Source organism: Lupinus angustifolius, chromosome LG05 (genome assembly GCF_001865875.1).
Source record: "Lupinus angustifolius cultivar Tanjil chromosome LG05, LupAngTanjil_v1.0, whole genome shotgun sequence".
Classification (NCBI taxonomy): Eukaryota; Viridiplantae; Streptophyta; class Magnoliopsida; order Fabales; family Fabaceae; genus Lupinus; species Lupinus angustifolius.
Window position 1 is genome coordinate 9,823,545 of NC_032013.1, and position 25,980 is coordinate 9,849,524.

Genomic DNA, 25,980 nt, shown 5'->3' on the forward strand with positions numbered 1-25,980 from the left:
AGGGGAATTCACATCAAAATAAGTTGAGAAATTCTGTGAAGACAATGGCATAATTCATGAAGTCACCTCTCCATACACTCCACAACACAATGGTCTAGCTGAGAGAAGAAACAGGACAGTGATGAATATGGTAAGATGTATGCTCAAGTGCAAAAGTCTTCCTCACAACCTATGGGGTGAAGCAGTCACAACTGCTACATATGTCCTCAACAGATGTCCTACACAAAGGCTCAACAATATGGTTCCTGAAGAGGTATGGACAGGGAAGAAACCTTCAGTAAAACACCTAAAAGCGTTTGGTTCTATGTGCTATAGACATATACCAGACCAGATCAGGAGGAAACTAGATGATAAATGTGAGTTGATGATTTTTGTTGGCTACAACTCAACTGGATCATACAAACTGCTCAATCCTGTAACAAAACAAGTAGTTTTCAGCAGAGATGTCAAGTTTGATGAGATGAGTACTTGGAATGATATTCTCAAGAAGATTGAACACAAAGAAGCAGTGGTCACAGTGCCAATAGAAGAAGAGCATGAGAACATACAGAGCATACAGGCAACAAACACAATCTCAGGCTCAGAAAGGGGTGAATCTAGACCTTCAAGAACAAGAAGCAGACCAGCAAGACTTAGTGAATTCGAGATGCTAGCAGATGATGCAGTTACAGAAGAAGGTGACTTAATCCACTTTGCACTCATGGCTGAAGCTGAACCAATTACCTTTAGTCAAGCAATCAAGGAAGAAGTATGGATCAGTGCTATGGAGGATGAGATTAAGTCAATTGAGAAAAACAATACTTGGGAACTAGCTAATCTACCAATAGACAAGCATCCTATTGCTGTAAAGTGGGTATACAAGGTAAAGTGCAGGCCTGATGGAAGCATCTCCAAACACAAAGCCAGATTAGTGGCAAAAGGGTATATGCAAAGGGAAGGATATGACTACTCAGAGGTGTTTGCCCCTGTTGCCATATTTGAAACTGTAAGGCTAATTGTGGCTTTGGCAAGTAGAAATGATTGGAAGTTGTGGCAGCTTGATGTCAAGAGTGCCTTCTTGAATGGGCCTCTTGAAGAAGTTGTGTACATCACTCAACCTCGTGGATTTGAAATAGCAGGGAAAAAGGACAAAGTGCTAAGGCTTAGAAGAGCTTTGTATGGATTAAAGCAGGCTCCCAGAGCTTGGAATAAAAGAATAGACTCCTTCCTAGCTTCAATTGGCTTCACCAAATGCACAGTAGAACATGGAGTCTATGTATGCATCACTGCAACAAATGAAGTGATCCTACTATGCCTATATGTAGATGATCTGGTCATCACAGGAAGTAATGAAGATGAGATCATGAAGCTAAAAGGAAAGCTTAACTCTTATATGTTATATGCTATATGTGATAATCTACGCCCTTAAATCCTCCTAAACTTACTCTTATATGTTATTTTCATTTATTATCCATATCTTCCTATTTTCAAGTATTATTTATGTCACCTACTAAAACGAACGGATATTTTGATTAAATAAAATGATTTAATTTATTCTATTGGATGCTATTAATATTAAATGTGATAATGCTGTGTTGTTGGACCGTGATATTGATATTGATCTTCACTTTGCATTTGCTTCAACCTAATTTCTGGATTTTGTGGCTCTACTTCTATTATTGTATAATATATTCTCTGCCTCCTAATTCAAAATACGGTTACTTGTTAGTGTAAGGCCACAATCAGAACTTAAAACAAATGAACTACTCGCCTAATTTGTTGTCAAAAGATTATGATGATTAATATTATTAGTAGGAAAAATTATACTGACCTCAGTGTAATTACACTAACCATCCCTTTGGGGAGGAAAGTGCAGTGATAACTGAATCTCGTGTAGTGTAGATTTTGAAACAAAAGGCTGTAAGGTGTTATTAACTCAAATCTCAAGGGAGTTAATTGTAATTTCCCATTATTATTACTATTATTATTATTATTATTATTTTGTTATTATTATCATATTGTTCTAAGATCACTGAAGTTGCTAATTGTGAAAGTTCAGAGAGAAAACCAAAAATGAGTTGTGGAAAATAATGGACAATATATAGCCTATAGGATATTATTATGTTTGCAATTTTTTATCTTTTAGATCAAGATGTAAATTGATTATGTTGCAATTTTAATGAGCATGAAATTGCAACTTCTTTTTTTGGCTTTGATTTTATTTATCCTGATAGTGAAGTTCATTTAGTGAAGTGAACTTAATTTTGCAATACATGAATTATACTCTATCCATATCATTATGCTTCAGTTTCAGTTGCTTTGAGCAATGGTATTTGGCATAACAGCTATCTTTCTTTCAATGACAGGGATACAAAATGATAGGATCATTCATTATAAGGGCACTTGTGTATGTTTTATGGCATTTTAAATTTCCAATTTATCTTCTATAAATGGTTTCCACTCTAGTATTTGAAATTTACTAAATTTATTTGCCCTTTTATGTATTGGCAGAATGGTTTTGGGATATGCTTACCCAGCCTATGAATGCTATAAAGTAGTTGAAAAGAATAAACCAGAAATTGAACAACTTCGCTTTTGGTGCCAGTATTGGTATATATGTTGATCATCCATGTTAAAGTTATATTGGCACCTTATAGTTATGTATACTGATAACTACTTTCTTTTTCCCTGTATTGCAGGATTTTGGTTGCTGTTTTAGCAGTATGTGAGAGAATTGGTGATGCTTTTATATCATGGTAGAGGATTCTGTCTTAGATGTGTTCAGAAAATGATATATCTGTTTTTCTTATTCAAAAAACGTTTATTATGCCTTCTTAATTTTGCATTGATGTCTTCCTCATGAAGGGTTCCAATGTACAGTGAAGCTAAGTTGTTCTTTTTCATATTTCTTTGGTACCCTAAAACTAAGGTATAGAATTATTTACTGTGGTTGAATCTGATATTACTTTATTATTTCCTTTTCTCCAACTTGATGGTTGAATTTATTACATCTGTGTTAGGGAACAAAATATGTGTATGATTCCTTCTTTAGACCATATGTTGCAAAACATGAGCCAGAAATTGATCGTAGCTTGTCGGAACTAAGGACGTGGGCTGGAGATATTGCAGTTTTGTATTGGCAAAGAGCTGCTAGTTATGGCCAAACTAGAATATATGACATTTTGCAATTTGTTGCTGCGCAATCAACGCCATCACCTCGCCCCGCTCAGGTAGTTGATTACAATCATGTATCGGTCTTTGCTGTAATTATGTTTGAGTGTGACTCAACTTCGCCAGAATTTTAATGAGGCAAAATATTATGCAATTTCCTTTATCAGTTCTGTTTTTAGATTATGTTTTATGTACACTTTGATTTCCAGATGTGCCTGTCAGAAGCTAATAACTAGGAAGGAGTTATATTTTGCAGAAGGAGAAAAACTAATACCTATAATGACTTTTTCTAAAGAAAATCGGAATAAGTTCTAGATAAGGAACATACTGATATTTCTCCTTCCATGATATCTGTTTCAAGTTACATGTTAAATATTCTACTGTTTTTAGTTCTTAACATAAATTTGTAGATAAATAATTGATTTTCATTAAAATGAATGCTGTCTCCTGAAATCACAGCAACGATCAGGACCGGGTGGGAGGGTCCATCAACCTGCACCTACTAATCGCCAACCAGCTGCGACAGCACAACCACAAGATGAGGAACCTCCATCTCCTACCTCTAGCATATCTTCAACTCAGCTCCAGAAGGAAGTACAGGAAGTGTTGGCTTCTCCAAAGGTGCCTAAAGCAACTTCTCTAGCTTCTCTTCTTATAGCAGATTTAAATAACCAGAAGGCAAATTCTAAGCCTCCTGTAGAAGTTCTAATTACCCAGAAGTCTAATCCTATACCCGAAACGACGAACCAATCTGCATCAACAGAGGCAGAGCGAAAGCAGAATGAAGCAGCAGCAGCATCTTCATCCTCTTCAGCAAATGAAAATGGGAATCCTCCTACTAAGGAGACTATAATGGAGGAAAGTATTAGGGTTACCCGGGGCAGATTAAGAAAAATCAGATCAGTAGTAACCCGGTAGTGCAACAATATAAATGTTGTGTGTTTTTTAGCTTGAAGGAGGTGTAAGTGGACAATGTTGTGTATTGAATACTTGCAAAAACTTATGTAAATGTGTTGTCTTTAGTTTCCTTACCATTTGTTCTTCATTTTATTTTGTTTTAGAGATTGTCTTGGAATGGAAACGTTAGTAACCTACTTCCACTTTATATTGACATATTTTAACGGATTAAGTTATGAACAATCAAGTCTTTATCCAATTAGATGGGTTAAAACTGAAGTTGTCTTAACTCAATGGTAGAATGTGTGACTTTTAACCATATGGTTGAGGATGGAGAAAATTAATTTAATTTTAAACTTATGTATGTGTTCGATGTTATATATAGTCGATTCTAAACTTAGATAAAATGTGAAGGAAGGTTGTTAGGCATTTGATAGTATTTAATAAAAGGATGAACATGTATAAAAAATTAATATGTAGTAATATCTTTGATAGCATATTTTCTATAAAACAAATACTATACTATATATGGCTTCAAATCCTTTTCCCCTGCTGCACTGACAACTGCATGAAAGGCGCACCTACCTGAGATGATGTAAATATTCTTTTACATATATATAAACACTAATTGTAGATCCCGCTATAAAGGTTTGGTTATTCTTATATATAGAGACTAATTATGAGGCACCGCTTACACTTTTGCTTCCTATATGTCACAGGATAGTGTAGTAGGATAAAAGCAGGAAGTCATAGTTTCCATTTTCAAAAGGGAAGGTGTCAAGGGCAAATTTACTCACATGGTCTAGTTTGACCATAAATTTATCATAGTAGTGCAACTTTTGTACTTATTATCAGAGTAGTGCAACTTTATGTAAATCAGCTATGTTATGGCCGTCTATGAAATACGGATTCGTCAAACACCCTCACGTGTCGGTGTCCAACACGGATACGCTCAGATTCGCGAAGGATACGTATCCATAGAGTATCCAAAAATTAAAAAATAAAATAAAATAAATAAATATTAAGACACTATCCGATTCATTTTCAATAAAATATGGGATATATGGATTCGTTTTCAGTAAAGTATAGGATATATAAATTCGTTTACAATAAAACAAGATAAGATATATTCGTTTCCAATAAATCAGGATAAAATAGATTTATTTTCATTAAAATAGGATAATATATATTTGTTATGGAGGGCAATGATTTTAGGATATATTCGTTTTCATTAAAATAAGATAAGATAGATATGTTATGAAGGACAACGATTTTAAATTTCCATTATATTTTTTACTTTGGATATTTTGATTTACACTTATAATTTTATCATATTTTATGTGTTTTTATTATTTTATACGTGTATCCCTGAACGTATTGTATCCTGTATTTTGGAAAAAATGTGTGTCGACGGATCGGATACGTATCGTATCCGACACACGTATCAGTATCCATGCTTCATAGATGGTCGTTTCCTTTGTTTTTCTCCTGTACCCATATAAATCGGCAATCGTGCAGGAGTTTTTTTAACATTTCATGAAACTCGTCTCCCTAATGAGAGTTTTTAGTTTTTTTTTCCACACCTTCTCTCCTAAATTGGCATGTAGGTAGGAGTTTTTCATTTTATTTTACTCTCTCCTAAATCGACAATTCTAAAGGAGTCTTTTGTGAATTTTTTTCTTTACCAGTTACACATGAATCAGCTACAACGATGGAGCTTTTAATTTTTTTTGCCCTACGTTAATCGGCTACCACAAATGAGTTTTCTGTTTAATTCTTTTTTATAATTCATAACCTAAATCGTCCATTGGTTAGGAGTTTTTTCATTATTATTTGTTTTAGTTTTCTTCTTCCAAATGGGGAACTTAGTTGCCAGTATTCTTCTCCTATATAATCACCAAACACTTCAATCTTCTTCTCCTAAAAACTTATATGTTCTTAAACTTCTTCTCCTAAAAACATTTCTTCTTAAACTTCTTCCCATTGTAGCACTCTTTGACACTTATCTCATTAAGCTATTCTTTTCATACATATTGCTACTTGATTAGAGGTTAGTATTCTCACTTGGAGCTATTATATTTTATAATATTCTTTTAACTGTAGTATATTTAGTTGTTAATTTTTTTTTAATATTATTACTTTGTTAAATATAGATGGCTATTCTAAGAGATATTGTTAGCAATTTTAGTGATGAAGAAGACATTGAAATATGTAGTGATGAGGATGAGGTCGATGTTGGTTCATCTTGTAGGTCCAATATTCATTCATAATGAAAAGAAGTGGAAGTGGAAGACCGAAAACTACACGCATTCATAATGAGATGAATGAAGTTCCTGTTGAACAAATTATAAAATGTGGATGATATAGAACTGAGAGGCATAATAGAAAGACATGTCCACTACGATCTAGAGAAGGAAAAGTTCTACACAACCTTTCCATAATGAGTAGTTTATTTTGTAATCTTTATTTTTATTATGTCATTCTTTTCATTTATACTTTTGCTTCACGTGAAGAAGAATATGGGTGTGAATAAGACAAAATACTTATGCATATTCCAAGCCTTATAATCTTACACAAAGTACGTTTCCAGATTGCTTCACTCAAGCGTTAAGGCAATCAATTTAGGCATTGTTGATCATATATACTATAAAATATATAAACTATAAGACATATATACTATAATTATAAAATATGTATACTATAAAATAATATACTATAACTATGAAACATATATACTATAATTATAAAATATGTATCCTATAAAATATATATGCTATACCTATGAAACATATATATTATAATTATAAAATATGTATACTATGCATATAACTGTAACTAAATGTATTAATAACTATAACATATCGTGTGAGTGAATAGTTAGATTGTGAGTACATTGAAATTGAAATTGAAATAGTGAATGAGAATGCATGTTTATTGAATGACAATGGATGATTTAGAGATTCCCTTGAATGACAATACACTGCATTTAAAGTGATTTAAAGTCATTGAAAATAATTCCTTGAGTGCATAGATTTCTTGAGGTATTCAGTCATTCAGTGATTCAAAGCCATTCAATAGGAAATGCAGGGAAAAACATGTAATATGCAGAGATTCTTTACAACAACTATTGACCAAATATTTATGTGCATGACTTATTGAAATTAATATGCAAACGGATGAATGAAATTTAAGTCCAAGGTCCAAAATTAACGTGCAAATGAATGAATGAATTTAATGTAATGAAATTAACGTTCAAAATTATTCTGGTACAATGTATATTTTAAAGAAAATCGACCTTAAAGTGGCTGATTATTTTGTTAAATTGTAAAGAAAATCGGCTACAAAGTAGCCGATTGTTGTGGAAATATTTTCTTAATAAACTCGGTTACAAAGTGACTGATTGTGGTGTTAATATTTTTTTCAAAAATTCGACTAACACTTTCTTCTCACTCTCAATCTCCAAGTACATGCATCCACTTTTTTAGCTTTGTTGACAATGAGGTTGGAATGCTTCTTCGTATGGAATATGATAAAATTCTTTCCAACTAGACAATTCTTTATTAGCTTTGATCTTTATGTTTAAAAATTATTAAAAAAAATTATGCAAAAATATATTTAATAATATATTTTGTCAAATGTATGAGACCCCGATATTACAAATTACATGCTACTTAAGAAAGTGTAAATATGAAGAAAGTGTGAAGAAAGTGTTAGCTGATTGTTGTGGAAAATATTTTCATAACAAACTCGGTTACAAAGTGGCTGATTGTGGTGTTAATATTTTTTTCAAAAATTTAGTTAACACTTTCTTCACACTCTAAATCTCCAAGTACATTCATCCACTTTTTTCAAATATTTTCTTCACACTCTAAATTCGGTTAACAAACTCATTTCACATTCACTCATTCATACTTACCATTACTATAAATACCCAAGTACATTCATCTACTCTTCACACTTTCTACAGACTCTCTACACAGTTTTTTCACACTTTGTAATGAAGCACCTTAATCCCAGGCTAATTGATACTTCTCTACTAACAATGCAAAATGTTCATATATCAAACAATGTCTGGAATGGAATTGAATGCACTTTTCAGCGTATATCTTGTTTCTGACAATCAGTACATTCTGAGCCAATGTTGCAAGTTATTTGCAACATAACACTGTTTTTGGTAACTTGTTGACACTTGGAGCAGTAAAAATCAACAACCATATACTATTAGCATTAATCGAGAGATGGAGGCTAGAGACACATACTTTCGGTTAACAAACTCATTTCACATTCACCCATTCATACTTACCATTACTATAAATACCCAAGTACATTCATCTACTCTTCACATCAAACAATGTCTGGAATGGGATTGAATGCACTTTTAAGCCTATATCTTGTTTCTGACAATCAATACATTCTGAGCCAATGTTGCAAGTTATTTGCAAGATAACACTGTTTTTGGTAACTTGTTGACACTTGGAGCAGTAAAAATCAACAACCATATACTATTAGCATTAATCGAGAGATGGAGGCTAGAGACACATACTTTCGGTTAACAAACTCATTTCACATTCACCCATTCATACTTACCATTACTATAAATACCCAAGTACATTCATCTACTCTTCACACTTTCTACAGACTCTCTACACAATTTTTTCACATTTTTTTCACACTTTGTAATGAAGCACCTTAATCCCAGGCTAATTGATACTTCTCTACTAACAATACAAAATGTTCATATATCAAACAATGTCTGGAATGGGATTGAATGCACTTTTCGGCCTATATCTTGTTTCTGACAATCAGTACCTTCTGAGCCAATGTTGCAAGTTATATGCAACATAATACTACTTTTGGTAACTTGTTGACACTTGGAGCAGTAAAAATCAACAACCATATACTATTAGGCATTAATCGAGAGATGGAGGCTAGAGACACATACTTTCTACTTTCCATGTGGAGAGGTTAGCATCACTCTTGAGGATGTGACTTACCAACTTGACATTCCGATTGAAGACAAGTTGTTACCAGATTGACAACTATGGATTGGGAAGCACTTTGCTTCCGGTTGTTGGGTATTGTCCCTATAGGTAACGAATTAATGGGACAGAGGGTGAAGCTCACTTGGCTTGAGAGAACATTTCGTGAACTCTTAGAGAATTATCATGAAGTTGTTATTCAACTACACGCTAGAGTATTTATTTTGAGAATTATCGGGGGATTTCTCATGTCAGATACATCAGGTAACCGAGTCCGCCTTATGTATATGACATTGTTTGAGGACTTAATGGAGACATTCCAATATAGTTGGGGCTCGGTTGTATTGACTTGTCTTTATCGAGGACTATGTCATGCAGCAAATATCAGTGATCAAAAAGAGATTGGAGGATGTCTATTACTCCTTCAATCATGGGCATATGATCGCATTCAAAATCTTGCGTCAAGGTTGTGCAACACAACTATACCTTATTTTCATTGGTCAAAAGGTACATATTTATTTTATTATTATATGTGAATGTTTAATTAAAAATATTTATTCAAATATATTTACTAACTAACAATGATTAATAATCGGTGGTCACAACATTTGATCACTACCAACATCCTTGGTCATGCTGTTAATATTATATGTGTAATGTCTGACCGTCTGAACATGGATCAGGTATACTATTTGTATTTATTAGTAAGGGTCAAATAGGTTCTGTTTGTAAAAATATTATTTTTGTAAAAATATCATTTCTATAAAAATAATATTTATTAGTTTATTATTATGTTTGTATATATTTTACTCTCTTTAATTATGTTTGTATAATGAGCTAACATATACATTTAGCAAATGTATATTTATGTTTATTACGCATTTAGCAAATGCATATTTATGTTTATGAGTTTACATCATATACAACATGTACTTAACTTTATTAACATTTCTACCAATTGCATTTTCTGTCAAACCTCTCTGAGATAAGCCGATCATGTGTGCCACTAATTTGTTTCACAATTATGGAATGGTATCTACTGATCGAGTTATGAGGCAATTTGGTTTTGATCAATCAATCCCACAAGATCCATGAATTGTGAAAAACTTCATAAAGTTACTTACGTGGCAAAAGTGATTGTGACTGACCACATAAGCATTGTCACTGGATTCAAATATGAAATAATAGGGAAAACTATGTGGTCGATGGTTTACCCATTAATACCCTACCTTTGAACCACTACTCTGAATATATGCAGTGACACTCAAAAGGACTAAAAGATACATATCTTGAGATTGAACACACTCTCATAGAATGATAACATCTTTTTTATAAATTAAATTTTGCATTTAATTATATTATTAACTCCTAATTTTTTCTGTACAAGTTTACAAAAAGAATTTGCAATCAGAGTCGTCCTCCAGCTTCTTTAGTAAATCCTACACAATCTTTATGTAATGTCTTCTCATTTGGACGTGAAATAATGGGAGCAATAGCTGAGTTATACCCTGTACATACTCTACCCATATTGATGAAGCTTCTCATACTCATCATTATAATATGTCGGAAACTGAGGCTCCACAACTAACTCAAGCAGATACTCATAAAGCACATACTTCATCAGTTACGCCTCAACAACAGCAATCCTATGGGTTCGGAAATTTTAATTATACATCCACCTAGTTGTCATCAAGTACTCAAATCTCACTACCATCAATGTTTGCTACCACTTCAATTAACCATTATCAACATACAAATCACAACAGTATTATCGTCATACTATACCGTCTGCAAACATTTTTAGTATGCAATAGACTGATGACGAAGTTGTGGTTGAGGATGTTGATGAAGATGATGAGGATGAGGAGGAGCTACAATTGACGACACGCGGTAGAGGGAGAATCTTGCAGCAAAATGAAAAACAATTAAAAGTTCAATCGCCAAGAAGGAGAGAACCACCTCCATGTGGCATTTCATCACATAGACGTCATTAAAGTTTTTTGGGATTTAATAAATTAAAATTTTAATATTGTAATATATTTTTTAATAACATTAGTGTTGAGCAAAAATATTCATCAATCTATGCAGTAGGGTTGTGGATAAGGAGATACATAAACAAAAAATTATACACAAAAATTTTCACTTCGGTGGACGATTTAGATAGGGCAAGAAAAAATTCGCAAATAACTCCTATAAAATTGCCGAATTAGGAGAGTAAAATAAAATAAAATAAAAAACTCATACCTACATACTGATTTGGGAGAGATGGTGGAAAAAACTAAAAACTCCCATTGGGGAGACGTGTTTCATGAAATATTAAAAAAAAATCCACACGGTTGCCGATTTATGTGGACGTAGGAGAAAAAAAGGAAACGACCATAACGTAGCCAATTTACATAAAGTTACATTATTTTAGTAATAAGTACAAAATTTACACTATTATGATAAATTTATAGTCAAACTATTCCATGTCAATAAATTTGCCGGTGTCAAAGTGTCTATGAGTAGAGAAAGTTGACATGCACACTCAACGATATTGTCTACTCTAGTTTGACTTTGGTTTTACAAGAAATTGTACCGCTACAATAATGGAGACCTGGGTGGTTTTGGAATCAGAATATTTTGCGCCAAACCCAATCCTGATATCCTCTCCGGAAGCTGATTTTGCTTTTTATGTTATGTCAATGGTTGATTGATGATAATAAAGTAAAAATCAATAATAATCATAATAAATCATTAATTAATATATTATATTTTTATTAGTGGGAGACATCATTTGGGAGATACATCTTCATGGAAGGTTTACAACATTCAGCAATTGAAACTGAGAAAAGCTAGATAGGTATTAATTATGCGGCGAATTAGACTAGAAGTGTGGTATAATTAGACAATAACGTGAGCAGAAATATGTAATTAGAATTTTAGTTACGCTATTAAAATTCTGTTAGTCTAGATATTTGCATTATAGTTTGCCAAATTGATTGTGTAAACTTGTTTTTGATAAAAAAAACAAGTAAATATAAAAAATTAATGATTTGAGTTCAGAAATTCTCCTTTTATTTCAAATTCTAAAAGGAAAATGATATATCCTCCTACTAATCCTCCTACCCACAAGAAGATGACATGTGTCACAATAAGATACTTTAATTATTAATGATTGGATTACAAATGACATGAGGATTAGTAGGAGGATATAGCAATGCTCTTCACAAAAGTAACCCAAACATTCCAAATAAATAGTTTTCTACCTTGTAATTCCCATATCAATATCTCATGTTTCCATCACTGCCAACTAACCCACCATTCAGGTCAAATTCTGAGTCCAAAGTATCATTATTTTCAACCAAAGTCGACTCGAAAATTATCGAGCTTTATGAAGGAGGATTCACTAGCTAGAAAAAAGCTAGAGTAAGATTCACACTGAAATGAAGATAAACTTCTCATTAATCATGGCTGAATGATTGAAAGGATTCGGTTACAAAAAAATCAGACATTTTAGTTAAGGATTAGAGAGAATAAAACCATCTTGAGAAGTATTGAGTAAAGGAAACATCAACGTTAAATCACAATGACATTGATAGAAAGTCTTACTTTAAAACATGTTGGGTGCTACAAGCATATTGTGGAAAGGCAATAAAAAAGCAAGAGCTAAGAGAGTGACATAAATTCTATTCTATTTTTATTTAATTGAGATGAGTGGGAAAAGTTCAATTATGAATCTGCATGAAATTTATTGAAAAAAGTCAAATGGACATATGCATTTGAAACTGAATAACATTTTATAAAGTGAATGGTAGTTATCTATCTTAATGGAGGCTTAAATATATCGAAAATTATGAGTAGAGCCATTTATGCAACTTTGACGAGTTGTATGGATAAAGATGCTTTTAATGATTACAAACAAATTTCTGATTGTGGAGGCTGACATCAAATTAGAAGATATATCTCATATAACCGGCTTAATAGGTCAAAATCAGACAGCAAAATTAATATATAAATGAATTAAGAGATACCCACTAATACTATAAACCAAAACCATCCATTTCAAAAAGAATATGTTTGGGTATGGGTTGCAACTTTTTCTAGAAAGAAAAAAACAGCTAAAGATCAAAAAGTAGGTAACAAATACTTGTAAGAAAATAGCGAACGCAACTCGAGTATTATTAAGAAATTAGTTGAGAAATGGTATAAAATACAAAGCTATATAAAATACAGAATATCACAAAACAACCCCACAATAAAAATTATGCAGCAACAAAAAGTTTTGTAGTCAGTAAACGAAATAACTAATGTACATTTTGGCAGATGAAGGGACAATTACCGAAAAACTATTCTTGTGGAGATGGAATTAGCTATTATCACATATCTTAGTACCACTAAGAATGTAGCCACCAAATGCGCTCATTTGCATGCAAGGATGAGTTCTTGATGGAAGTACCTGCAACATGTGTGATTAAACCGTTATTGCAGATGAAGGTGTCTATGTCTATATTTGAATTTGGATCATATCAGATGTCCCAAACTTTGTCACTCCGTGTGTCAAACACTTCAAATTGGTCAAAAATTATAGTTTACTACATTTTATTATTATTTTTTGTGTTTTGACGAATCAGAAGTTTTTCGCAATGGAGTGACAAAAATTTGGGACAACGAATTTGATATTTGATCAAATTCAAATCATGGCCAACTACTAAACCCTAAACAAACAAAATATGCAAGTAATCTTCCTTCATTTAACACTACAACATTTCACTCCTCAATTTGGTTGGGAAAAATGACAAAGGTGGCATTCAGGAAATTGAACAAAATGAAGAAAGCACTCTCCATAAATACTGCAGTACAAATAAATTGTGTTACATAGGTCTGTGTTTCAGGGGTACTGTGTACAAAGCAAATGACTTTTAGTATATGAAGCAAGCTACTTAAATTTTTCTAAACCAGAAACTTGTGAAATAAATGAGCAAGTTCGGAAAACTCTTGCTTAAATAGACGAGAGAGCAATTATTTTATTTTCGCTTTTTTCACTTAAATACCAAAAGACTTCATAATATCCATGTCAATTTTAAAAATATTGATAATGACAAACAAAAATAAATACAAACCTGGTATTCACGTAACCAAGGCTCTGATATTTGCAGCCCAATGGCCATATTGCCAAGCTGTAGATTGTGCATGCAAGTTGCAAGAGGCTGCAGTTTAAACAGAGCTGAGTGAGCAGAAGAATATAATCTCTTCGGTATTTAGTGGCAAAGGAAAAGCCCCTTTCAACTTAAATATACATAAAGATTTCATTAATGTAAGTCAGAAATGTTTTGACTCTTAAAAGAACTGCTAGTATTTGTGAACTATCTTTGAAATGCTCCTGATGTAAAAACTTGTAACCAGAGACAGCCAGAACAAACAACATTTGATCCACAACATTGAAGAAATGAACTAAATTATTTTAAAATATCATTACGTGTGAACATCAATTACATGCCAATTAATTTACCTGAAGATATTGGTGATAAATAGCAAAAGGAGCAGAATTTGATAAAACGGGCAAGAGATCTTTAACCAACGTCCAAGTATCAGACTCTGGTGCGGCAATAATTAGGCTGTACAAAGAAGCGGAGAAGAAAAATAGTCAAATTAAATATTCTTTGAATAGTGAAGTCAATTATTCAACTACATATACCTAGAAAAACCATTTTCCTTCCACGACTCAATGACTTCTGGTGGTGCCTTTTCTCCTGCCTTCGCAGCTTTGCTAACTCTTTTACCAGGAATGTTGGTATTCTCAGTATTCTCTGCACCAAGATCAGAAATTCCATTTTCTGATGAAAGAGAGATTTTCTCCATGCTGACTGAAGCACAAATCTGTTCCTGCAAACATAAAATCCTGTGATAAAGTGTGCAAAAAGTAATACAGAATCAATCAGGATATCCATGAACCAATGAAGTATACTAACATTTGACTGGCTTTCTAGATTGCAGACATCAGCATGCTCCAGAACTTGTTCAGGCAATTCTTTTTGTGACAACAAGTCCAAGATGGGAGACCGCAAAATTCTGCAACAAGTAAAAGATGATAACACTGCCAGAGGAAAGAACCCAAACATTGGAACAGATACATTCAAAGTTTCAAACAAACCACCTTATGTGAAATTAACCATATGAGTGCAAGAGAGGACAAATGCATTTTTCACATAACACAAATATAATTGCCATATCATATAACTTCATGGGAATGAAGTTCATGGGAATTAACCATATAACTTCATACACTTATCTCAGAAGAATTCCCATGAATTTCACCTTTTTCACAGGGCTTCTTAAAGTATCATATTTTTCAAATGTATCTAAACATGCTCAAATATAATTGCATTAATGAAGTAAAATGTCAAGGTTAACTCAAGCCCGTCTAAACCTGTCTGTAAGAAATTAAAGCTTAAAAATGATTTTGAACTGAAAAATTAATTACAGACTTACAGCTTACAACTGCAAGAAGAATGACAACAGTTTCAACGATTTTAATCTGAAAAAAAGCTTGACTAACTGAAATAAAACACATAATCTCACCTCTTGCAGATTTCATCACTGAAGTTAAATATCCTAACAATATCCATGGAATGTGGTGACTTCCCAATATATGAATTGCATACAAAACCTGTACCTGTAAAACATTTTTCACTTTCAATTATAACTTTGTAAGTATAATGCATCTAACTGAGCTGCTTAACTCTATAGAGTCGGCACTACCAGCCAAATGAGTGTATTTACAGGAAAGGACCGTTTCATTGCTATATTGTCATTGTAGTGATGATTCACAGTTTATTACAGAGCTTATGTAAAAAAATCAGCAATATCTAAATGGTGAACTTAGTTAAAAAATTTAATGATACCTCCTAAACGTTCTGCCACTGCACCAGTAATAAGGCCACCAACCATATCAACTACGAGAACGTCGGAACTTGAAGAAACATTAGCCAAGGAAAGTAGAAGAGCCAATGTATCCACCCGCAAGAATCTGAATAATCAATAACCAGTTAAAAACAATATCAATAACAGATACGTCACTTTATTTGGTGACAATGAGCATATCACTTTAACTATATATATCAAGTCATAAAGACGGTGCACAGGATACAGAAATCCAAAACACAAGGAAATATGAACTCGGAATTGTAGCATCCTGGCAAACCCATATTTAAAATGAAAAGGAATTAAAATTTGAGACTAAATTACGTTGATTAGAATTTCATGGTTCGTAGATAACCACACAACAGCAGTTGCCATGTATCACAGCCTCTATTTATTCAAAACTCGATATCAACGATGTTAAAATTTGCTCTTTTCTTCTTCCTCAACAAACAAGCACAGTAGAGACATTGATAACCACAACTGCAATTGCAATACAAACCAGTCTATTTATTGAAAACTCTAAACACAAGCGATGCTAAAATTTTCTTTTCTTTTTCCTTCTTTCTTCCCTTAATTAAACCCCATGTGCGCAATAAAGATATTATACATGTTTGGACCAAATTAACCAAATACAAAGTCACAGAAATTCTAGGACCAAATCATGTGCTCCCTTCACGGTTTACTTTGTGCTCCCAAAAAACCCTCAGTTCTAATAGAAACAAAATGCAAACAGTAAACATGTAAGGAAAGTGACATTCACAAAGACAAGATAAAGCTCACCCAATTTTAGTTGGATACTTCTTGAAATAGGCCTCACATATGCTGAAAAACCAAATAGTGACAACCATCAGACATTAAGTACAGACATCATTAAAAATGGTAACGATATACATATATATGAAGACATTTAAGATTAAATGTATGTCACAAACAGTTTAAGGAACATTCTATGAATAAGCTTGGTTATATTTTACTTTCTAAAAGGAGGAAAATATGGACAAATATTTTTTAGAAAATATTATATTTCTTAATTCCTTCAAGAAAATTTTCTTTCCAATATTCCAACTTCAAAGAGAATGCTATATTGCAATATCTGTTAGACATTATGATTTTCTATTGACTGCTGAAACATTATAATGTCAGTCCCACCAAAGTCAGTCTGTTTGTAGGATAGTACCAAAAGGCAAAGATAATGTTGTTAAATTCTATTTCCCATCAGCATAACAACAGCCAGATGCTGCAAAAATAGGCAACATCTTTCGGTACATCTTCGATAATTCATAACACATTAATTGGTTCCTCGGGGAGAAAAGGAATGTGAACTGCTAGCAATAGGTGAAATAAATAACTTAATAATAATGATTACAACAATGATGATCAAAACAACAGTGAAAATCAATCAGGGTCACCTTCGGGCAACAGGACGCCTCATTAGCACTTTAGGCGCATATTTCTTTTGTTTCTTCAGTCTATATTTCTCCTGTACACATAACATGAGATTCAGTTCATTTTCCAAATAAACTATGTCATATCTTTATGCTTAAATATACCTGAGAGAATGATGTTTTTGTTTCAAATGTGGCACTATTGGCAATGAGAGCTTCAATTATTTCATTACCTCTTGCACCCTCCCTGCATAAAAGGTAAGTTATTTTCACAACTGAATCCTATAAGCATGGTAAAGAAATAATAAGTAAGATGTGGGTTGTACAATACTACAATTCACATGAACAAAGAATGGTACCGGAACTTTACATCACACACAAAATAAAATATATAGAACCAACACCAATCCAAAAAACAATAAGGAATATATCAACTTTTCATCACCCTTCCCTTGAGTATCCTAAGGAAGTTGTGCTCACCTTCGCATGGCTTCTATATCGTCACCAGTGAGGCTTTGGGCTGTATTGTTGTCAATCAATGCCCGATTGTCCCTTGGTTCATCATTTACTTGACCTTCTTTCAATTCTTCAGTCTTATCATCATCTGAAATGCAAATGGAGAGATAAGACACATGTGGCAGGGGGAGAAAGGGTAGATTCTATGAAAAGTATCTTGATGAAAAAGAAACCAATCTAAGAGAGTCTCATAGAAAAGCATATAGGTAGCATTTGAAGTTTAGACAAAACAGGATAGGAGAAGATGTTATTCCTGATATCTTTGGTTTTACCGCATTTTGTAGAACTACAACGTTCCATTTTTAAATTTCAAATTCTGTTCTATTCTATTTATAAATAGAACATACATATAATACAACACTAACACAAGTTCTTTTATTTCTTTTTCTAACACATCTACCAAACATTACCATAATACCAAATTAAAATCATTAGCAAAATAATTAAGCTGCAAAATATTAAACACCCATGGAACAAATATGTAAGTGGTTGAACACAGTCACATTTATCCATAACCATATAGATAGCACATTCACATTATCATATGCACACAGCACACTCCTAAAACAGTTCTATCTTATCAAAGACCAATAGACCATGACGGCAAACATAGCAGAACAGCCTTACTTAATAATAATGATAATACTCCACAACACTAAGGAAAAAAGACTGCATAGTGCATAAGGCTCCCACTCACTGGGTACGGGAGAATAGATATACATAGCCTTACTCTCGCAAGCATAGAGGTTGTTTCCCATATTTGAACCCATGAATTTCATGTCACGGGGTCAACAACCTTACTTTACGTCAAGCTCACCCTCTACACTACACTAATGATAAATAATTTCTCATACATGAAAAGTAACAAAACAAAATCACACTAGTTTTCACTATTTCCAGTCTTCACATTATTATTTGTCTGAAGCAAATGGTAAAATCAACATAAAAGTAACATTAAGACAGACATTTTAGTAATTATTAAAAAACGCATAAAAAACACTGAAAATCAAATCAGAAAACAAACTAAATCAAACAAAATTATGTCCAGAAATCCAAAAATCTCAAAGATGAATGAACAAATCATACCTTGAACTGAAGAAAGAGAATGAGAGAGGAATGGGCCTTGAGGCCCACTCTCAGCTTGAAAAATAGAACCGAATGCACAACCAATCAACGGTTGCAGAGAATAGTTCTTATTCCCAATCTTCAATTTCCTGCACAATAATCAACATTTCAAATAAATTACAAATATCACAAATTAAGATAAACAAATATAAATCAAATAATAATAAAAATACAAATAATAAATAAACTGACGCAGCATTAGAGAGACGAGCAAAAACGAGACGATCTCCATCGTTGATATCAAGCAACACGCTGCAACCTTCCCATGTTGTTCTACCGTTGATATTCTTGCTGATTTCATTATTTTCAGACATTTTCTTCTATCAAACTATTTGAATAAATAATTTTTTTCAATCGAGATTGAAATGTAAGAGAGAATTGTAGATAGAATCTAAGTTACATGCAGTGTTGAAATACTAAATTGGTTGAGTGCATGTATTTTTCTTTTCTTTTTCTGAGTATTTCACAGCACAAACTATAGCTATGGCATAAAACCCTGACTAGGGTATAATCATAGTTGTTAACCGTTTCGTTTCAGACGTGAATTGGGCCCACATGTTTCTTACTTTGGGCCAGGCTATCAACTTGAAATGTTATTGGGCCTTCTAAAATCAGAACGGCCCAAATATTTAGTTTTAGAATGGGGATGATTTTTTGGTTACATTTTAGAATGGATTGAAGATTGAATTCTCACCTAGTTTGAAAGATAAAAAAATTTGATGAGAAAGGGTTGGAATGTATTTCTAATAATTTAAATCGATTCTTGTGCTCTCAGTCATGAGGCATGTAAGGATGTGTGACAAATACATAGCATATAGTCCATTATTAAAGGGATTTAAATATTTTTTACCTATGCAACTAATTTTATACTAACGTTTTATTCTTTTTGGAATTTATCATATTGTGGGTATTTACTATTTTATATATAAATTTGTTGAATATTTTGTTGTATGTAATGATCATTATTTTATACAATTATGAGACCGTTTAATACTCATTAGAAAGACCCAAAATATATTAAATTCAAGTCTTCAATAAGTAACAATAATTAAGCTGAAAAGAAGATTATTTTATGTTCTAAAGGTTTAATGTGATACATATTTTATTCCACAATACTTTATCATTTTTATATGGTCTTTTGCCGTGAGACCTAAAGCTTCAAGTATTATCCTTAAATGGATAATACAATTGCTTTTGATAGATATCCTTTTGACAACTAAATGTTAGCTTTGGCTCTCTTAAATAAGTTTATATGTATTTATAGATAGCAAAATGGGCATTGTCTGTGGGTGTGCGCACATAGCTCACGTTTTTTTATGGATAATGCATACAAATTTTGTCTACTTGCTCATTTTGTCCGCCTGTTTTGCCTGTTAAGTTCGCGGACATTTCCTTTGAGCATGCGGGCGGCCTGTGGGCAACTCATAAACATAATTTAAGAAAAAAGTAAGAAAATTTTAAATAAGTTATGATATAATGTGATTTTTAATTCCTAAGCAAATTGTAATCTAATGTGATTTGTTAAACTTCATATAAAATATCAAAAAAATTGTTAATTTTTTATCTTCAACTACTTTATTTAATTTAATTTCATTATTATATGAATTTTTTATTTTTTATTTAATTATTCAACAATGTCTGCAGGCCGCCCGCAAGCCCTTTCCAGTTTTAAAACAGGCAGGGCATTGAATTTTGTCAGTTAAACCAATGCGGGCATGCCTATGCCCGCTTAAATTTATGCAAACATTTGCGGGTGTGGGCTAAACGAGTCGGACGACCCGTTTTGCCATCTCTAAGTCCTTTGTATGACTGTATACAAATGAATAAGACTTCCACAAACAAGTTGAGGTGTATGCTTCTTATGATGTTTCACAAATCAACGAAAATTCTCATCACACACATTGTGTGTTACTCTGAAGCACAATTCTTCGTCTTGGTCACGACAATATAGGGTAGCTAGTCATCTCTATGACTTTGTAGACAAATTATTCATTGATGATCATTTTAGTAATTAATTTGTCTCTACACATATGATAATGTCCATTATTCTTCAATAATATTCTCATTCAAACCTTTCGCATTAGAGTTTTCCACACAAGAGCATACTCTCTTTTAAGTAAGTATTTTGATTGTGTAACCGAAAGCTCAACAAATATAACGTGTATTGATGCTCCGATTCATATTCGTATCAATGTTATCTATCTATAATGAAACACTCAACATGGCCTCTTACTCATGCTACTTTCTATATAATGGGACCCCACACTTCAATCAATATATGCTACCTCTCCAATAATCTTCTCAGTTGAATCTCCGTCTATGTCAATTGATTTTATGTGGGAAGCACATGGTTTGGGGAGACCTTCATTAATGGACTTAGCTTATGAACCATATAAGTAGACTGAACATTACACCTGAACCAAAACCCTTGTTATTAAGTTGATCAATTTATTCATTTATATGTTCCTTACTCTAATCATTCCCCTTAAATGTGGAACCTAGCTCAATAATACATTGATTTATTGGTCTCAGTTGAAACAAGGATACATATTCTGAAACAAATCATTTTTGGAGGTGTGTGATTATTTTCTCCTAACAAATGTTACTTACATAAATCAAATCTTTAACATAATATGATATTTGGAGATTCAGTGAGACTTTATTATGCTAGACCAACATCATATTAATATCATTTAAACAATTATATGATATAAAATAAAACATAGAAAATAGCTTATATTAATAATTACTTCTTTTTTGTTGATAGATAGCTAATCACTTAAAACAATCATTGCAATGCATGGAAAATAGATTTCTACAATATCATTTCATTGGTTTATGTTGTAGCTTTTAGTGTAATGTTTAAGTTTTCACTTTTATTTTATTAATGATGCTTCTCATTGATAACAAAAATTAAAATTGAGATAAAAAAGTATTAACAAAACTATTTCTACCAACTTTAGCATGCATTATTTGCTTTAACCTTTCAATTTCATTTTAAGGAGAAAAAAAACTACCCTTTTCCCAAAATAGAATAGTTTAGTATCCTTTGCTATAACTTTTTGATAGTCTTCACTTATTTTTTTAGTAAATCGTAAATAAGGGTGGAAACAGGTTAGGTCAGACCAAACTTTGCTTTAAAAAGGCCAACCTATATAGCATATAGGAGCCTGCGCCTGACCTGTTAGCCTATTCAATTTTTTTTCCGAAGCCTAAGTCTGTTATGTTTAAAAGCCCAGTCTGACCTGTTAGCCTTTTTACAGGTCTATTATCTTGAAATATGTCATCATATATACATTTAAATATGCTAATATTCATACTTTTAATTAGACTTTTATAACCTAACAATTAAATTTATACTTTTGTATACATTTTTATATTAAAATTACATATACATTATAATATTACCTATATTAAAATTGTATAATATAAATATATTGCATAATAAAACTAAATAGGTCGGTATGTTAGGCTTAATAGATCTTTTGAATGGCCTAAAGCGTGACTTGTTAAAGTAAATAGGTTTTTCAAAAAGCCTGAGCATGACATGTTCACGAAAAAAGTCTGATCTGGCCTAGCCTGTTGTAGGCTAGGCCCCTAGTAGACGGTCTGGTCTGTTTGCACCCTTAATCATAAAGAACTAACTTTTGGGATACGTGATTATCTCTCCCAACAAGTATGACTCTCAATAACCAAATCATTGATATTTTATCCTTATTAAATCTAGCAAAATCTTATACTACTAGATTAACAACTTGTTTGTAGGTGTGGTTACGTTAGTGACATGATACAAAAGTATAGGATTGCTCAAACCCTAGAAAATAGACAAAAGCCACGTGTCAACACCAATTTCCTTCCCTTTATTCATTCATTCGGCACTGAAAAATAAACCCAAAATAGAAATAGAAGCAAAAGAAATCTCCCTATATATTCAGTTTCTCTTTTCACTCCAATCCTCTTTTCGCATCATTCCATAAATCCTCTCCCACACAAAACCCTCACTGCAAAAGTGAAAAAACAAAGAAGATGAAGATTACGATAGTGAACAAGAAAAAGAGAAAAGAGATAGAACATGACAACATTAACAACATGTTCATTGAAAAAGAAATCGAAGTTGCTCAACTCCTTCTTGATTTTTCTCACGTGATCTTTGATTTAGAATCTCCACTTCTTTCATCATTACCATTTACTTGGGGCTGCAAAAGGGTAAGATCTGTAATTCAAGATACCCCATCAAAAACAATAACTTGTGATGCTGTTCCTCCGTTGTGTCAAGGTGGCGCCGCCGTGGATCCTCCGTATGAGGTGGGTTCTAGTCCGGCAACGCCTCTGTCGTTGTCTCTTATTGATTCTGATGATAAGGGTGAAAAAACATTGCCGTGTAAAGCTTCTCTCAAAAGGGTATGTTATACTATGTTATGGTTTCTTTGTTCTTGTTTTTTTTAATCTGAATTTTTAATTGGGTGTGTTTTATTTTCCCTATTTTGTTTTTCATCCCAAAGAAACTAGTTTAAGAATTAAGAAGTTATACATAAAAATAGAAAGTTGTCCATGCTATTCCAATTGTTCTTCTTTATATTTATCTTTATCAATGATTCATCAATTAATGGATCAACATTTGTTGGAGGATGCATCCAAAAAGAATTAGTTATTTAATGAGTATACGAGAAAATGGGTCTAGTGTATGTAATCCTTGAATCATAATCCTAGAGATTATTGAAGTGAATATGACACTAATAGAGTGAATTGAATTCTTCATTATATGCTCAGAGAATCAATTGTGTGTTATTTCGCTCTCGGGTTATCTGATTTTTTGAGTTTTGTTATTTTGTTTGGTCAAAATCCATTAGAAGAAAGAATACTATCTTGGAAGTATAGAAGACTTGACAAAAAGCAAAGCTTCTCTCAATGAAGTAAGTATATTTTTTTCCTCTTTGTTTGATCTATTTTTCTCCTTTTTCTTGAATTTTGGATATCTCCATATCTTACAGGAAATACAGAATGTGAAGCGTTACAGTCAGCACCTTTCAGACTTCAATTTGAAGTTAAAAGCAAGAAAACAAGAGGTACTATTACCACTAACATCTACCTGTTTTCTTTTGTTTATTTAATTTGAGTTTAATATCTATATATTATTTTCTAGACTAAAATCATATTTTGGTCCCTCAAAATTGTTGCGTGTAACAATTTGTTCTTTAAGAAATTGAAAAAACTCAAAATGATCCATTAAACTATTAAATAAGTGTTAAAATAATATTTTTAAGTGCATTTTATCCGAGAGTTAAGGATATTTAAGTAAGATGATGCTATAAAACTTTGTTAGTTTTTCTAGTATGAATATTTTATGATGATGGTGTCCAAATCCATGTCCTTAATTTGATTCTTGGAATTGGCATTTATTTGCAGCTAAGTGATAGGTATAATAGCTCCAACAAAAGTGAAGCCAAAAAACCCAAATTGGAAAATGGGTGGCCAATCAACACTCCCAATTCAATGGCTGAAAATCCTCAACATCACCAATTTCAATTCCAAGTCTCCAATTCAACACAATATGTATCACTAATGCTGAATCAAGCATGTGGGCCATCCCAAATATTCAACACTAATAAAGCCATTGCTCAGTTTCAAACGGTGTCGTTTCCAATTCCATCACATTCTTCTAGTGAAGAGATCATCCACGTGGAGTCTCATCAACCGTTGGATATGAATAGAATAAACAAGGACTTGAATAGAGCCATTGCAGCTCAAGCGAGGCAGAGAAGGATTCAGATTAATAAGCTCAAAAATCAAATAGTAAATAGTAAAACTCGTTAGTATTATGAATTATATGTTATTTTTAATTTTAATTTTCCTTTTCCTATTTTCTCCTCTCTCTTTTTAGAATTTCAAATATTTGAGAGGGGGAGAAAATTTTGTTGTAGGATGAGGGTTGATACAATGTAATATTAGGGAGATTCGGTCCAGGTTATAAGGTCAATAAAAATTTATTCTTTTGGGAAATGACATTTGTTAATAACATTTGAGAATCTTTGTTTAATGAAAACTGGAATTAGATTCCGAAATAATCCTTTTATGGGGTCAATTCTTAACAACAAAAAAGGAATTTACTAACCTTTGAATTAATAGGCCTGTGTGGATCATAATACACTCGTGAATTCTAACCACTGTCCATTAGTAGTAATAAGAGTGCGGACGCGGAATACATGATTAACAATGCAATTACAAGGATAATGTATATGTGTACAACAAAACCTTCTTCTTAAAAAATATTTACGTACTAATCGTGTATTTATACACTGTCACTGCATTATTTACCATTTATATTTAATTATCATAAACTCTTCGAAAAGTAATGCAAATAAATAGTAGATGATATATTGATTGTGTATAAATTTTTATACTAACAATGTATGTACAGATATTAGACTCTATGTATACTAGCGTGTTGACAGGCACTCTCGTGCCTGTCAATCCGCATTCTTATTTTCTAATGCAAAATATGTATGTTTACATGTGTTTATATTTTTTAATATTAAGTATACATTTTTAGAAATGATGTACATTATTTCTATCTGAAAACTAAAAAATAACTAAATTAAAGAGTGTATAAATAACCACTTCTAAAGTATTTTGATTAGCAAGAAATATTAACAATTTGGAATAAGAACAGGGTTGTAGGGTTGTTGATGATAGGGTATTCTTTGTATGTATCATATCTTCTTGTTTCTACCACAAATGCTTACATAAATGTGGTAAAAAATTTGTATGTATCATATCTCCTCGTTTTTGTTCCTAGCATGTTGGCAAACACCATACTAAGCCTTTTGACTACATATTATCTCTCTGCAGCATTTTGACTCTCTTTTTCCAAAAGTTAATCCAAGCATGTAATAAACCTAATGATTATGATAACTATATAATATGATAATTTGGTAATAATTCTAAGCCTCCTCCAAGCAAACATGTTTTAATTATATTTTGAAGTGAACACAACCGCAGGTAAAGTGTAGCATTGAAAATAAATT

General features: G+C 32.4%; 3 protein-coding genes across 6 annotated transcripts; 2 read left to right on the plus strand and 1 right to left on the minus strand.

Moving 5' to 3' along the window:
- LOC109347691 (putative HVA22-like protein g) lies at positions 2,258-4,181 on the plus strand. 2 transcript variants are annotated; one of them, XM_019587696.1, is made up of 6 exons: positions 2,258-2,386; positions 2,491-2,589; positions 2,679-2,735; positions 2,845-2,908; positions 3,000-3,209; positions 3,613-4,181. In XM_019587696.1, exons 1-6 carry the CDS (start codon positions 2,355-2,357, stop codon positions 4,066-4,068), a joined length of 918 nt encoding a protein of 305 aa, XP_019443241.1. In that variant the 5' UTR covers positions 2,258-2,354; the 3' UTR covers positions 4,069-4,181. The 2 variants fall into 2 exon arrangements, with proteins under 2 accessions (XP_019443241.1, XP_019443240.1); XM_019587695.1 differs by having other exon boundaries at positions 2,259-2,386; positions 3,610-4,181.
- On the minus strand, positions 13,161-19,451 carry LOC109347690 (tRNA (adenine(58)-N(1))-methyltransferase non-catalytic subunit trm6). Of its 3 annotated transcripts, none has more exons than XM_019587693.1 (13): positions 19,148-19,451; positions 18,917-19,044; positions 17,795-17,918; positions 17,480-17,561; positions 17,339-17,409; positions 16,710-16,751; positions 15,911-16,035; positions 15,588-15,681; positions 14,978-15,077; positions 14,704-14,891; positions 14,518-14,623; positions 14,129-14,215; positions 13,161-13,464 (listed from the first exon to the last, which is right to left on the minus strand). In XM_019587693.1, the coding sequence occupies exons 1-13, from the start codon at positions 19,267-19,269 to the stop codon at positions 13,375-13,377; spliced, it is 1,359 nt and encodes a 452-aa protein (XP_019443238.1). In that variant the 5' UTR covers positions 19,270-19,451; the 3' UTR covers positions 13,161-13,374. The 3 variants fall into 3 exon arrangements, with proteins under 3 accessions (XP_019443238.1, XP_019443239.1, XP_019443236.1); XM_019587694.1 differs by having other exon boundaries at positions 14,704-14,885; positions 17,795-17,915; positions 18,914-19,044; XM_019587691.1 differs by having other exon boundaries at positions 17,795-17,915; positions 18,914-19,044; positions 19,148-19,450.
- Positions 22,915-24,950, plus strand: LOC109347163. The gene is made up of 4 exons (XM_019586884.1): positions 22,915-23,356; positions 23,806-23,868; positions 23,947-24,021; positions 24,362-24,950. The coding sequence occupies exons 1-4, from the start codon at positions 22,982-22,984 to the stop codon at positions 24,767-24,769; spliced, it is 921 nt and encodes a 306-aa protein (XP_019442429.1). The 5' UTR covers positions 22,915-22,981; the 3' UTR covers positions 24,770-24,950.

Excerpts from the sequence above, each read along its gene's own strand:
- LOC109347691 (XM_019587695.1), top strand. The coding sequence starts at position 2,355 with ATGATAGGATCATTCATTATAAGGGCACTTGT. Across the intron at positions 2,909-2,999 it reads TTTGGTACCCTAAAACTAAG|GGAACAAAATATGTGTATGA; the intron begins GTATAGAATTAT and ends CATCTGTGTTAG. Across the intron at positions 3,210-3,609 it reads CATCACCTCGCCCCGCTCAG|CAACGATCAGGACCGGGTGG; the intron begins GTAGTTGATTAC and ends CTGAAATCACAG.
- LOC109347690 (XM_019587693.1), bottom strand. The coding sequence starts at position 19,269 with ATGTCTGAAAATAATGAAATCAGCAAGAATATCAACGGTAGAACAACA. Across the intron at positions 17,919-18,916 it reads TTCTCTTTCTTCAGTTCAAG|ATGATGATAAGACTGAAGAA; the intron begins GTATGATTTGTT and ends TTTGCATTTCAG. Across the intron at positions 16,036-16,709 it reads AAGTATCCAACTAAAATTGG|ATTCTTGCGGGTGGATACAT; the intron begins GTGAGCTTTATC and ends TTGATTATTCAG.
- LOC109347163 (XM_019586884.1), top strand. The coding sequence starts at position 22,982 with ATGAAGATTACGATAGTGAACAAGAAAAAGAGAAAAGAGATAGAACAT. Across the intron at positions 23,869-23,946 it reads GCAAAGCTTCTCTCAATGAA|GAAATACAGAATGTGAAGCG; the intron begins GTAAGTATATTT and ends CATATCTTACAG. Across the intron at positions 24,022-24,361 it reads TAAAAGCAAGAAAACAAGAG|CTAAGTGATAGGTATAATAG; the intron begins GTACTATTACCA and ends ATTTATTTGCAG.